Raw genomic sequence first — 12,500 nt, 5'->3', positions numbered from 1 at the left:
CCCCTAGCATTCAAAAAAGCGGTTATTCATCCTCTGCTCAAAAGACCTAACCTCGATCCTGACCTCATGGTAAACTACCGACCGGTCTCCCACCTTCCGTTTATTTCCAAAATTCTCGAAAAAATTGTAGCACAGCAGCTAAATGAACACTTAGTGACTAACAATCTCTGTGAACCTTTTCAATCCGGTTTCAGGGCAAATCTCTCTACGGAGACAGCCCTCGCAAAAATGACTAATGATCTATTGCTAACGATGGATTCTGATGCGTCATCAATGTTGCTGCTTCTTGATCTTAGCGCCGCTTTCGATACCGTCGATCATAATATTTTATTAGAGCGTATCAAAACACGTATTGGTATGTCAGACTTAGCCTTGTCTTGGTTTAACTCTTATCTTACTGACAGGATGCGGTGCGTCTCCCATAACAATGTGACCTAGGACTATGGCAAGGTAACGTGCGGAGTTCCCCAGGGTTCGGTTCTTGGCCCTGCACTCTTTAGTATTTACATGCTGCCACTAGGTGACATCATACGCAAATACGGTGTTAGCTTTCACTGTTATGCTGATGACACCCAACTCTACATGCCCCTAAAGCTGACCAACACGCGGGATTGTAGTCAGCTGGAGGCGTGTCTTAATGAAATTAAACAATGGATGTCCGCTAACTTTTTGCAACTCAACGCTAAGAAAACGGAAATGCTGATTATCGGTCCTGCTAGACACCGACATCTATTTAATAATACCACCTTAACATTTGACAACCAAACAATTACACAAGGCGACTCGGTAAAGAATCTGGGTATTATCTTCGACCCAACTCTCTCGTTTGAGTCACACATTAAGAGTGTTACTAAAACGGCCTTCTTTCATCTCCGTAATATCGCTAAAATTCGTTCCATCTTGTCCACTAGTGACGCTGAGATCATTATTCATGCGTTCGTTACGTCTCGTCTCGATTACTGTAACATATTTTTTTCGGGCCTCCCTATGTCTAGCATTAAAAGATTACACTTGGTACAAAATGCGGCTGCAAGACTTTTGACAAAAACAAGAAAGTTTGATCATATTTCGCCTATACTGGCTCACCTGCACTGGCTTCCTGTGCACCTAAGATGCGACTTTAAGGTTTTACTACTTACGTATAAAATACTACACGGTTTAGCTCCAGCCTATCTCGCCGATTGTATTGCACCATATGTCCCGACAAGAAATCTGCGTTTAAAGAACTCCGGCTTATTAGTGATTCCCAGAGCCAAAAAAAAGTCTGCGGGCTATAGAGCGTTTTCTATTCGGGCTCCAGTACTCTGGAATGCCCTCCCGGTAACAGTTAGAGATGCTACCTCAGTAGAAGCATTTAAGTCCCATCTTAAAACTCATTTGTATAATCTAGCCTTTAAATAAACCCCCCATTTTTAGACCAGTTGATCTGCCGTTACTTTTCTTCTCTCCTCTTCTCCCCTGTCCCTTGCGAGGGGGAGTTGCATAGGTCCGGTGGCCATGGATGAAGTGCTGGCTGTCCAGGGTCGGGACCCCGGGTGGGCCGCTGGCCTGTGCATCGGTTGGGGACGTCTCTGCGCTGCTGGCCCGTCTCCGCGCGGGATGGTTTCCTGCTGGCCCCACTGTGGACTGGACTCTCGCTGGTGTGTTGGATCTGCTGTGGACTGGACTTTCACGGTGTTGTGTCGGATCCGCTCGACGTCCATTGCTTTCGGTATCCCCTAGAGGGGGGGTGGGGGGGTTTCCAAGGTTTCTCATAGTCATTCACCGACGTCCCACTGGGGTGGGTTTTTCCTTGCCCGTGTGTGGGCTCTGTGCCGAGGATGTCCTTGTGGCTTGTGCAGCCCTTTGGGACACTTGTGATTTAGGGCTATATAAATAGACATTGATTGATTGATTGATTGATTGATAGATGCCCGAGCCATCTCAGCTGGCTCCTCTCGCTGTAAGGGATCAGCGGCTCTACTCTGAGTCTCTCCCGGCTGACCAGGCTCCTCACCCTATCTCTGAGGGTGATCCCAGACATCCTGTGGAGGAAATTCATTTCTGCCGCTTGTATTTCGCGACCTTGTCCTTTCGGTCACTACTCAAAGTTCATGACCATAGGTGAGGGTAGGAACGTAGACCGACCTGTATATCGAGAGTTTTGCCTTCTGGCTCAGCTCATTCTTCATCACAAAAGACCGGTGCGGTGACTGCATCACTGTAGACGCCGCACCAATACCTCTGTCAATCTCACGTTCTATTTCTTCCCTCACTCGTGAACAAGACTATGAGATACTTGAAGTCCTCCACTTGAGGCAGAACTTCACTCCCGACCCGAGGGGTGCAGCCCAACTGAAGAATGACGTTCAGTTAGTCAGAATCATGAAAAACTTCAGTCGTTGTCAGCAGGATTCGAACCTGCGCAGGGAGACCCCAATGGATTTCTAGTCCATCGCCTTGACCACTCGGCCACAACAAACTGACACCATCGTCCTGCTAACCTTTGGATCCCACGTCTGAGACCGACTGGCAGCTCGTCGCCAGGGTTGGAGGCTTTATTTAAGATGTGTAGTGAAGCCTCCTTTTTTTGGGCTGTCCTAATATTTTACCAAAAGACTCTGCAACTATATCTGCAGGATATACTTGGAGAATATCAAAATGGCTCCTGCATGAAGTAATTTTACAATACGTGACCCTCAGTGGAAAAAACTTGGATACAGATGTCTCCGGCCACGTCGTCGTCATCAGCAGGATTCGAACCTGCGCGGGGAGACCCCAAAGGAGGCTTCACTACACATCTTAAATAAAGCCTCCAACCCTGCCGACGAGCTGCCAGTCGATCTCAGACGTGGGATCCAAAGGTTAGCAGAAAGCTGGAGTCAGGTTGTCGTGGCCGAGTGTTTAAGGCGATGGACTAGAAATCCATTGGGGTCTCCCCGCGCAGGTTCGAATCCTGCTGACAAAGAATTAAGTTTTTCATGATTCTGACTAATTGAACGTCATTCTTCAGTTGGGCTGCACCCCTCGGGTCGGGAGTGAAGTTCTGCCTCAAGTGGAGGACTTCAAGTATCTCATAGTCTTGTTCACGAGTGAGGGAAGAATAGAACGTGAGATTGACAGAGGTATTGGTGCGGACTCATTTCTGCCGCTTGTATTTCGCAACCTTGTCCTTTCGGTCACTACTCAAAGTTCATGACCATAGATGAAGGTAGGAACGTAGACCGACCTGTATCTCGAGAGTTTTGCCTCATTCTTCACCACAAAAGACCGGTGCAGTGACTGCATCACTGTAGACGCCGCACCAATACCTCTGTCAATCTCGCGTTCCATTTCTTCCCTCACTCCTGAACAAGACTACGAGATACTTGAAGTCCTCCACTTGAGGCAGAACTTCACTCCCGACCCGAGGGGTGCAGCCCAACTGAAGAATGACGTTCAATTAGTCAGAATCATGAAAAACTTAATTCGTTGTCAGCAGGATACGAACCTGCGCGGGGAGACCCCAATGGATTTCTAGTCCATCACCTTAAACACTCGGCCACGACAACCTGACACCGTCTTTCTGCTAACCTTTGGATCCCACGTCTGAGACCGACTGGCAGCTCGTCGGCAGGGTTGGAGGCTTTATTTCAGATGTGTAGTAAAGCCTCCTTTTTTTGAGCTGTCCTAATATTTTACCAAAAGACTCTGCAACTATATCTGCAGGATATAGTTGGAGAATATCAAAATGGCTCCTGCATCCAGTAATTTAACAATACGTGGCCCTCAGGGGAAAAAACTTAGATACAGATGTCTCCGGCCACTTCGTCGTTGTCGGCAGGATTCGAACCTGCGCGGGGAGACCCCAATAGATTTCAAGTCCATCGCCTTAACCGCTCGGCCACGACAACTTGACAACAAAATTATTTAAGATGTGTAGTGAAGGCATCCGTAGTAGATGCCCGAGCCATCTCAGCTGGCTCTTCTCGCTGTAAGGGAGCAGCGGCTCTACTCTGAGTCTCTCCCGGCTAACCAGGCTCCTCACCCTATCTCTGAGGGTGATCCCAGACATCCTGTGGAGGAAACTAATTTCTTCCGCTTGTATTCGCGACCTTGTCCTTTCGGTCACTACTCAAAGTTCATGACCATAGGTGAGGGTAGGAACGTAGACCGACCTGTATATCGAGAGTTTCGCCTCCTGGCTCAGCTCATTCTTCACCACAAAAGACCGGTGCAGTGACTGCATCACTGTAGACGCCGCACCAATACCTCTGTCAATCTCGCGTTCTATTTCTTCCCTCACTCGTGAACAAGACTATGAGATACTTGAAGTCCTCCACTTAAAGCAGAACTTCACTCCCGACCCGAGGGGTGCAGCCCAACTGAAGAATGACGTTCAATTAGTCAGAATCATGAAAAACCTAATTCCTTGTCAGCAGGATTCGAACCTGCGCGGGGAGACCCCAATGGATTTCTAGTCCATCGCCTTTACAACTCGGCCACGACAACCCGACACCACCTTTCTGCTAACCTTTGGATCCCACGTCTGAGACCGACTGGCAGCTCGTCGGCAGGGTTGGAGGCTTTATTTAAGATGTGAAGTGAAGCCTCCTTTTTTTGAGCTGTCCTAATATTTTACCAAAATAATCTGCAACTATATCTGCAGGATATAGTTGGAGAATATCAAAATGGCTCCTGCATCCAGTAATTTTACAATACGTGACCCTCAGTGGAAAAAACTTGGATACAGATGTCTCCGGCCACTTCGTCGTTGTCAGCAGGATTCGAACCTGCGCGGGGAGACCCCAAAGGAGGCTTCACTACACATCTTAAATAAAGCCTCCAACCCTGCCGACGAGCTGCCAGTCGGTCTCAGACGTGGGATCCAAAGGTTAGCAGAAAGCTGGAGTTAGGTTGTCGTGGCCGAGTGGTTAAGGCGATGGATTAGAAATCCATTGGGGTCTCCCCGCGCAGGTTCGAATCCTGCTGACAACGAATTAAGTTTTTCATGATTCTGACTAATTGAACGTCATTCCTCAGTTAGGCTGCACCCCTTGGGTCGGGAGTGAATTTCTACCTCAAGTGGAGGACTTCAAATATCTCATATTCTTGTTCACGAGTGAGGGAAGAATAGAACGTAAGATTGACAGAGGTATTGGTGCGGACTCATTTCTGCCGCTTGTATTTAGGGACCTTGTCCTTTCGGTCACTACTCAAAGTTCATGACCATAGGTGAGGGTAGGAACGTAGACCGACCTGTATATCGAGAGTGTTGCCTTCTGGCTCAGCTCATTCTTCACCACAAAAGACCGGTGCAGTGACTGCATCACTGCAGACGCCGCACCAATACCTCTGTCAATCTCACGTTCTATTTCTTCCCTCACTCGTGAACAAGACTACGAGATACTTGAAGTCCTCCACTTGAGGCAGAACTTCACTCCCGACCCGAGGGGTGCAGCCCAACTGAAGAATGACGTTCAATTAGTCAGAATCATGAAAAACTTAATTCGTTGTCAGCAGGATTCGAACCTGCGCGGGGAGACCCCAATGGATTTCTAGTCCATCGCCTTAACCACTCGGCCACGACAACCTGACACCAGCTTTCTGCTAACCTTTGGATCCCACGTCTGAGACCGACTGGCAGGTCGGCAGGGTTGGAGGCTTTATTTACGATGTGTAGTGAAGCCTCCTTTTTTTGAGCTGTCCTAATATTTTACCAAAAGACTGCAACTATATCTGCAGGATATAGTTGGAGAATATCAAAATGGCTCCTGAATCCAGTGATTTTACAATACGCGGCCCTCAGCGGCAAAAACTTAGATACCGCTGACTCCGACCACTTCGTCATTGTCGGCAGGATTCGAACCTGCGCGGGGAGACCCCAATGGATTTCTAGTCCATCACCTTAACCTCTCGGCCACGACAACTTGACAACTATAATGCCAAGACATCTACCAGCTCGACACAAACGAAGCGTCAAAATCCCCAATTGTTGTGCCAGGCTTTAATTTAAGATGTCTAGTGGAGGCATCCGTAGTAGATTATGTCGGCTTTATTGATAACCTCACTAACAACTTTGACGATGCCTTGCGCGGAACTATTGATAGTATAGCACCGCTAAAGCGAAAAAGGGTCCCTAAAAGGCGCACTCCATGGTTTACAGAAGAAATGAGAGCTCATAAATTATCATGTACAAAACTGGAACGCAAATGCACGCGACTAAACTGGAGGTTTTCCATCAAGCATGGAGTGATAGTTTAATAACTTATAAACGCATGCTTACCTTAGCTAAAGCTAAATACTACTCAAATCTCATCCGCCTCAACAAAAACGATCCTAAATTTCTGTTTAGTACAGTAGCATCGCTAACCCAACAAGGGACTCCTCCCAGTAGCTCCACCCACTCGGCAGATGATTTTATGAATTTCTTTAATAAGAAAATTGAACTCATTAGAAAGGAGATTAAAGACAACGCATCCCAGCTACAACTGGGTTTCCTATTGTCCTTGGGGTCAATGTGACCCCAAGGCATTTTGAGAGTCTCTAAAAAGATGGTTGTCATTAGTTTTTCTTCCTAATATTTCATGACTTTTCCTAATCCATCAGGGAGACACAGAAAAATATAAAATCAACTGCATGATTGTTTCTCATTTCTCTGTACACATTTTGACCACGCCATCGTTCCTCAGGGGTCATATAGACCCCAGGATTGGAAAGCACTATAAGTCTTTGTGTGTTAGAGTGAGACACATGATCCAATTGACTTTTTTGTGCTCCCAAGTGATCTGAACACAGAGAATTCAATTGTGAGTTGATCTGACCATCATACACTGAATTATTGTTGGTTTAATATCGTTTGGCAGCCATTTTGACAGTTTTCCATAGATATTTCGGCACATTGCACCCCCCCCCCCCCCCACCAAATACCCCCCAGTGGGAAATTACTTATGTGTGCTCCTAAGTCCCCTGAACACAAAGAAACAAATAGTGAGTCAATCCAACCATCATAGACCGAGTTATTGCAGTTTGAATACTGTTAGGCTTGGTCTTGAATGTGACCAAAAGTGATTTTCGTAATTTCTGAACGTACAAATACATATAAACTCAGTTTTCCATATAAGTGTCACACAAGAAATGAAATGGAACAATCACTGTGAGTTTATCTGACTATTACATGCTGAACTAGTGTGGTTTGAGTAGCGTTTGGTGGCCATTTTAGCGTTTTTCTACCTCGAACATCCCAGTAGGAAACCATTTATTTGTGCTCCTAAGTCCCCTGAACACAGAAAAAAGCAGTGAGTAGATCTTTATTAGTAATTGATGCAGAAACCACTGAGATAAATGGTCTTGAAAATAAATTTATAATTTATACTCTGTCGGAATGGCGGGATGTCGGAACAGTTCAAACATTCCGTTCCCGCGCCGTGTGAGAACAGGAGGAGGGGAGGGGGGAGGAGCAAACATATAAAAGCACTCGCATAGCAGCCTTCTAAACCATTTCTCTGCTGCTGTCTCTGCTGCTGTTTGTGATATACTCTCTCTCTCTCTCTTGTTTCGAGTTTGCCTTCTAAACCATTTCTCTGCTGCTGTTTGTGATATACTCTCTCTCTCTCTCTTGTTTCGAGTTTGCCTTCTAAACCATTTCTCTGCTGCTGTTTGTGATATACTCTCTCTCTCTCTCTCTCTTGTTTTGAGTTTGATGATGCCAAACCACAAGACGTTCTCTGTCCAGGAGGTTTTGGATCAGGTTTTTAGTGAAGAGGTAGACATAGAGGAAAATGTGTCTGAAATCGAAGACAATGTTGTGGAAGACCCTGATTATGGGGCATCGTCCTCTGATGAGGATGAGACCCTTGATGCTGAAGTTCCTGTCAACACTGGAACACCAGCAGACATTTTCCTGTCCAAAAATGGAAAGTTGTCGTGGTCCCCTGCCCCACGTCAACGGCAGGGTAGACTTAGCGCTGGTAATGTCATCAAAATGGTTCCAGGCCCAACCCGATATGCGATTAGCCGTGTCCAAGACATAAAATCTGCATTTGAGCTCCTCATGACACCATCAATTGAGAACCATGTACTCTTGATGACCAATTTAGAGGGGAGTCGTGTGTTTGGGGACAGTTGGAAGCCGATCGATGCAATTGACTTGCAGGCATACATCGGGTTGCTCATTTTGGGGGGCGTGTACAAGTCCAAAGGCGAGGCAGCAGAAAGCCTGTGGAATAAAGAGACTGGAAGGGCCATCTTCCCAGCCACCATGTCTCTGAAGAAATTCCATATTATGTCTCGTGTCCTACGGTTCGATGACAGAGAGAAAAGACAGGGCCGGAGAGAACATGACAAGCTGGCAGCTATCCGGGATGTATGGGACAAGTGGGTTCAGCAACTGCCATTGCTTTACAACCCAGGCCCCCATGTGACTGTGGATGAATGTCTGGTGGCGTTTCGTGGCCGCTGTCCATTTAGACAGTACATCCCGAGTAAACCAGCCAAATACGGCATTAAAATATGGGCAGCATGTGATGCCCAGTCGAGCTATGCCTGGAATATGCAGGTCTACACCGGCAAAGCCCCTGGGGAAGCACCTGAAAAAAATCAGGGCATGAGGGTTGTCCTGGACATGGCTGAGGGACTGGAGGGGCACAATATAACGTGCGACAACTTCTTCACCTCCTATGCCCTTGGTGAAGAACTCGCAAAGCGGAAAGTCACCATGCTGGGGACAGTCCGCAAGAACAAGCCAGAGCTTCCCTCTGAGCTTGTTGCAATCAAGAACAGACAGGCTACATCCTCAGTGTTTGCCTTCACTGAGAACGCCACAGCTGTTTCGTATTGCCCCAAGAAAGGGAAGAACGTTGTGCTCATGAGTACGATGCACAAGGATGCCCAGCTCAGCACCAGGGAGGACAAGAAGCCACAAATGGTGTTGGACTACAATGCCACAAAGGGTGGTGTTGACAACCTGGATAAAGTCACAGGCACGTACAGCTGCCGACGCATGACTGCACGATGGCCCCTTGTTGTATTCTTCAACATCATCGATGTGAGTGCCTACAACGCTTTTGTGCTTTGGAGGGAGATCAGTGAAGGCTGGAACAGCGAAAAGCTGTACCGGAGGAGGCTGTTCCTGGAACAGCTGGGGTACGCGCTGGTGCAACCCCAAATTGCACGAAGAGTTGTCCTACCAAGAGCCTCAGCGGCTGCTGTGGTGATAGTGGAGGATGTTCAGAGGGAGGCACACACCTCCAATCCTCCAGTGGCCAGAGGGCAAAAACGAGGCAGGTGCCAGATCTGTTCCACTAGGAACGATAACAAGACAACTAATACATGTGGGGGATGTGGCAAATACATCTGCAAGGAGCACATCCGTTGTGGATCATGTGCCCAGTAGTGCTTTACCCTTTCTTGGAGAGTGGGGGATGAATATTGCCATTTTTCATTTGTTTTACATTTCTTGAGAGAGGTAGACTCTAGGCTACTTTTTGCAGTCTGTGAAAAAATAGGAGTGGCAGACTTTTACAGTATTTTAGTTTTTTTGAAATAAGACAATATTTTTGGTAAATAGCCTACTGTCTTGTTATTTTTTTCTTCAAATATGGACACTCCAAATGGCCGGCCAATGGTCAGATATTTGTTGTTGTTGAAAAAAAACAAAACAAAAAAAAAATAAATACAAAATATAAAGAGTAATAAAAAAACTTCCCCCATTGAGGATTGCCACCTTATCCTGGTCAGAGGGTTTGTGCTTGACCCTTTCTTGGAGAGTGAGACGAATATTGTTATTTTCAAATGGACACTCCAAATGGCCAACGGTCAGATATTTGTTGTTGTTGAAAAAAAAAAAAAAGAAAAAAAAAAAGAAAAAAAAAAAAAGTTATAAAAAACTTCCCCCTGGAGGATTGCCACCTTATCGTGGTCAGGGGGTTTGCGTGCTTCCATGACCCTAAGAGCTATAGCTGGTCTTAGGGTAGAAGCCTGACTAAGTGCAATCTAAATGGCAAAAAACAACAACAACAACAACACCATACAATTAATACAATTCGGTCACATTCAATGATGGCCGCCTAACAGTATTCAAACTGCGATAACTCGGTCTAAGATGGTTGGATTGACTCACAATTTGTTTCTTTGTGTTCAGGGGACCTAGGAGCACAAATAAGTGGTTTACCACTGGGAGGTTATCTGGGGGGGGGGGCGTAGTGTGCCAAAAAATCAATAAAAAACGGTCAAATTTGACACCAAACGGTATTCAAACAACAATAATTCAGTGTATGATGGTCAGATCGACTCAGAGTTGACTTCTCTGTGTTCAGAAGACTTGGGAGCACAAAAACGTCAATTGGATCATGTGTCTTACTCCCACACACAACAACTTATAGAGCTTTACATCTCTGGGGTCTATGTGACCCCTGAGGAACGATGGTGTAGGCAAAAATCGAGGTCAATAGGAGGGTTAACACAAATACGACTGTATATACGACGGACACTGCCCTCCAAAATAGTCTCTCTATTTTTGATGAAATAACATTAGAGGAATTATTACAGCGTGTAAGTGGGATAAAACAAACAACATGTTTACTTGACCCAATTCCTGGGAAACTTATCAAGGAACTGTTTGTATTATTAGGTCCATCAGTGTTAAATATTATAAATGTATCACTTTCTTCCGGCACTGTTCCCCTAGCATTCAAAAAAGCGGTTATTCATTCTCTGCTCAAAAGACCTAACCTCGATCCTGACCTCATGGTAAACTACCGACCGGTCTCCCACCTTCCGTTTATTTCCAAAATTCTCGAAAAAATTGTAGCACAGCAGCTAAATGAACACTTAGTGACTAACAATCTCTGTGAACCTTTTCAATCCGGTTTCAGGGCAAATCACTCTACGGAGACAGCCCTCGCAAAAATGACTAATGATCTATTGCTAACGATGGATTCTGATGCGTCATCAATGTTGCTGCTTCTTGATCTTAGCGCCGCTTTCGATACCGTCGATCATAATATTTTATTAGAGCGTATCAAAACACGTATTGGTATGTCAGACTTAGCCTTGTCTTGGTTTAACTCTTATCTTACTGACAGGATGCAGTGCGTCTCCCATAACAATGTGACCTAGGACTATGTCAAGGTAACGTGCGGAGTTCCCCAGGGTTCGGTTCTTGGCCCTGCACTCTTTAGTATTTACATGCTGCCGCTAGGTGACATCATACGCAAATACGGTGTTAGCTTTCACTGTTATGCTGATGACACCCAACTCTACATGCCCCTAAACCTGACCAACACGCGAGATTGTAGTCAGCTGGAGGCGTGTCTTAATGAAATTAAACAATGGATGTCCGCTAACTTTTTGCAACTCAACGCTAAGAAAACGGAAATGCTGATTATCGGTCCTGCTAGACACCGACATCTATTTAATAATACCACCTTAACATTTGACAACCAAACAATTACACAAGGCGACTCGGTAAAGAATCTGGGTATTATCTTCGACCCAACTCTCTCGTTTGAGTCACACATTAAGAGTGTTACTAAAACGGCCTTCTTTCATCTCCGTAATATCGCTAAAATTCGTTCCATCTTGTCCACTAGCGACGCTGAGATCATTATTCATGCGTTCGTTACGTCTCGTCTCGATTACTGTAACGTATTATTTTCGGGTCTCCCTATGTCTAGCATTAAAAGATTACAGTTGGTACAAAATGCGGCTGCAAGACTTTTGACAAAAACAAGAAAGTTTGATCATATTTCGCCTATACTGGCTCACCTGCACTGGCTTCCTGTGCACCTAAGATGCGACTTTAAGGTTTTACTACTTACGTATAAAATACTACACGGTTTAGCTCCAGCCTATCTCGCCGATTGTATTGCACCATATGTCCCGACAAGAAATCTGCGTTCAAAGAACTCCGGCTTATTAGTGATTCCCAGAGCCAAAAAAAAGTCTGCGGGCTATAGAGCGTTTTCTATTCGGGCTCCAGTACTCTGGAATGCCCTCCCGGTAACAGTTAGAGATGCTACCTCAGTAGAAGCATTTAAGTCCCATCTTAAAACTCATTTGTATAATCTAGCCTTTAAATAAACCCCCCATTTTTAGACCAGTTGATCTGCCGTTACTTTTCTTCTCTCCTCTTCTCCCCTGTCCCTTGCGAGGGGGAGTTGCATAGGTCCGGTGGCCATGGATGAAGTGCTGGCTGTCAAGGGTCGGGACCCCGGGTGGGCCGCTGGCCTGTGCATCGGTTGGGGACGTCTCTGCGCTGCTGGCCCGTCTCCGCGCGGGATGGTTTCCTGCTGGCCCCACTGTGGACTGGACTCTCGCTGGTGTGTTGGATCCGCTGTGGACTGGACTTTCACGGTGTTGTGTCGGATCCGCTCGGCGTCCATTGCTTTCGGGGGGGGGGTTGCCCACATATGCGGTCCTCTCCAAGGTTTCTCATAGTCATTCACCGACGTCCCACTGGGGTGGGTTTTTCCTTGCCCATGTGTGGGCTCTGTGCCGAGGATGTCCTTGTGGCTTGTGCAGCCCTTTGGGACACTTGTGAT

The 12,500-nt window shown here is 46.3% G+C and overlaps 1 protein-coding gene and 4 non-coding genes across 5 annotated transcripts; 2 read left to right on the top strand and 3 right to left on the bottom strand.

Annotated features, from left to right (window-relative positions):
• Nucleotides 1-3,790: 3,790 nt before the first annotated feature.
• Nucleotides 3,791-3,872, bottom strand: trnas-uga (transfer RNA serine (anticodon UGA)). Its single transcript has one exon. It is a non-coding gene; the product is annotated as a tRNA-Ser (tRNA).
• A 1,002-nt stretch (nucleotides 3,873-4,874) lies between these two features.
• On the top strand, nucleotides 4,875-4,956 carry trnas-aga (transfer RNA serine (anticodon AGA)). Its single transcript has one exon. It is a non-coding gene; the product is annotated as a tRNA-Ser (tRNA).
• A 513-nt stretch (nucleotides 4,957-5,469) lies between these two features.
• Nucleotides 5,470-5,551, bottom strand: trnas-aga (transfer RNA serine (anticodon AGA)). The gene has a single exon. It is a non-coding gene; the product is annotated as a tRNA-Ser (tRNA).
• A 255-nt stretch (nucleotides 5,552-5,806) lies between these two features.
• Nucleotides 5,807-5,888, bottom strand: trnas-aga (transfer RNA serine (anticodon AGA)). The gene has a single exon. It is a non-coding gene; the product is annotated as a tRNA-Ser (tRNA).
• A 1,034-nt stretch (nucleotides 5,889-6,922) lies between these two features.
• LOC133632597 (piggyBac transposable element-derived protein 4-like) lies at nucleotides 6,923-9,614 on the top strand. The gene has a single exon (XM_062025100.1). It carries the CDS (start codon nucleotides 7,661-7,663, stop codon nucleotides 9,350-9,352), a length of 1,692 nt encoding a protein of 563 aa, XP_061881084.1. The 5' UTR covers nucleotides 6,923-7,660; the 3' UTR covers nucleotides 9,353-9,614.
• Nucleotides 9,615-12,500: the final 2,886 nt, after the last annotated feature.

Source organism: Entelurus aequoreus, linkage group LG17 (assembly GCF_033978785.1).
Source record: "Entelurus aequoreus isolate RoL-2023_Sb linkage group LG17, RoL_Eaeq_v1.1, whole genome shotgun sequence".
NCBI lineage: Eukaryota > Metazoa > Chordata > Actinopteri > Syngnathiformes > Syngnathidae > Entelurus > Entelurus aequoreus.
This window is presented reverse-complemented; position numbering and strand designations above follow the sequence as displayed.

Coding starts and splice junctions, on each gene's coding strand:
- LOC133632597 (XM_062025100.1), top strand. CDS start 7,661: ATGATGCCAAACCACAAGACGTTCTCTGTCCAGGAGGTTTTGGATCAG.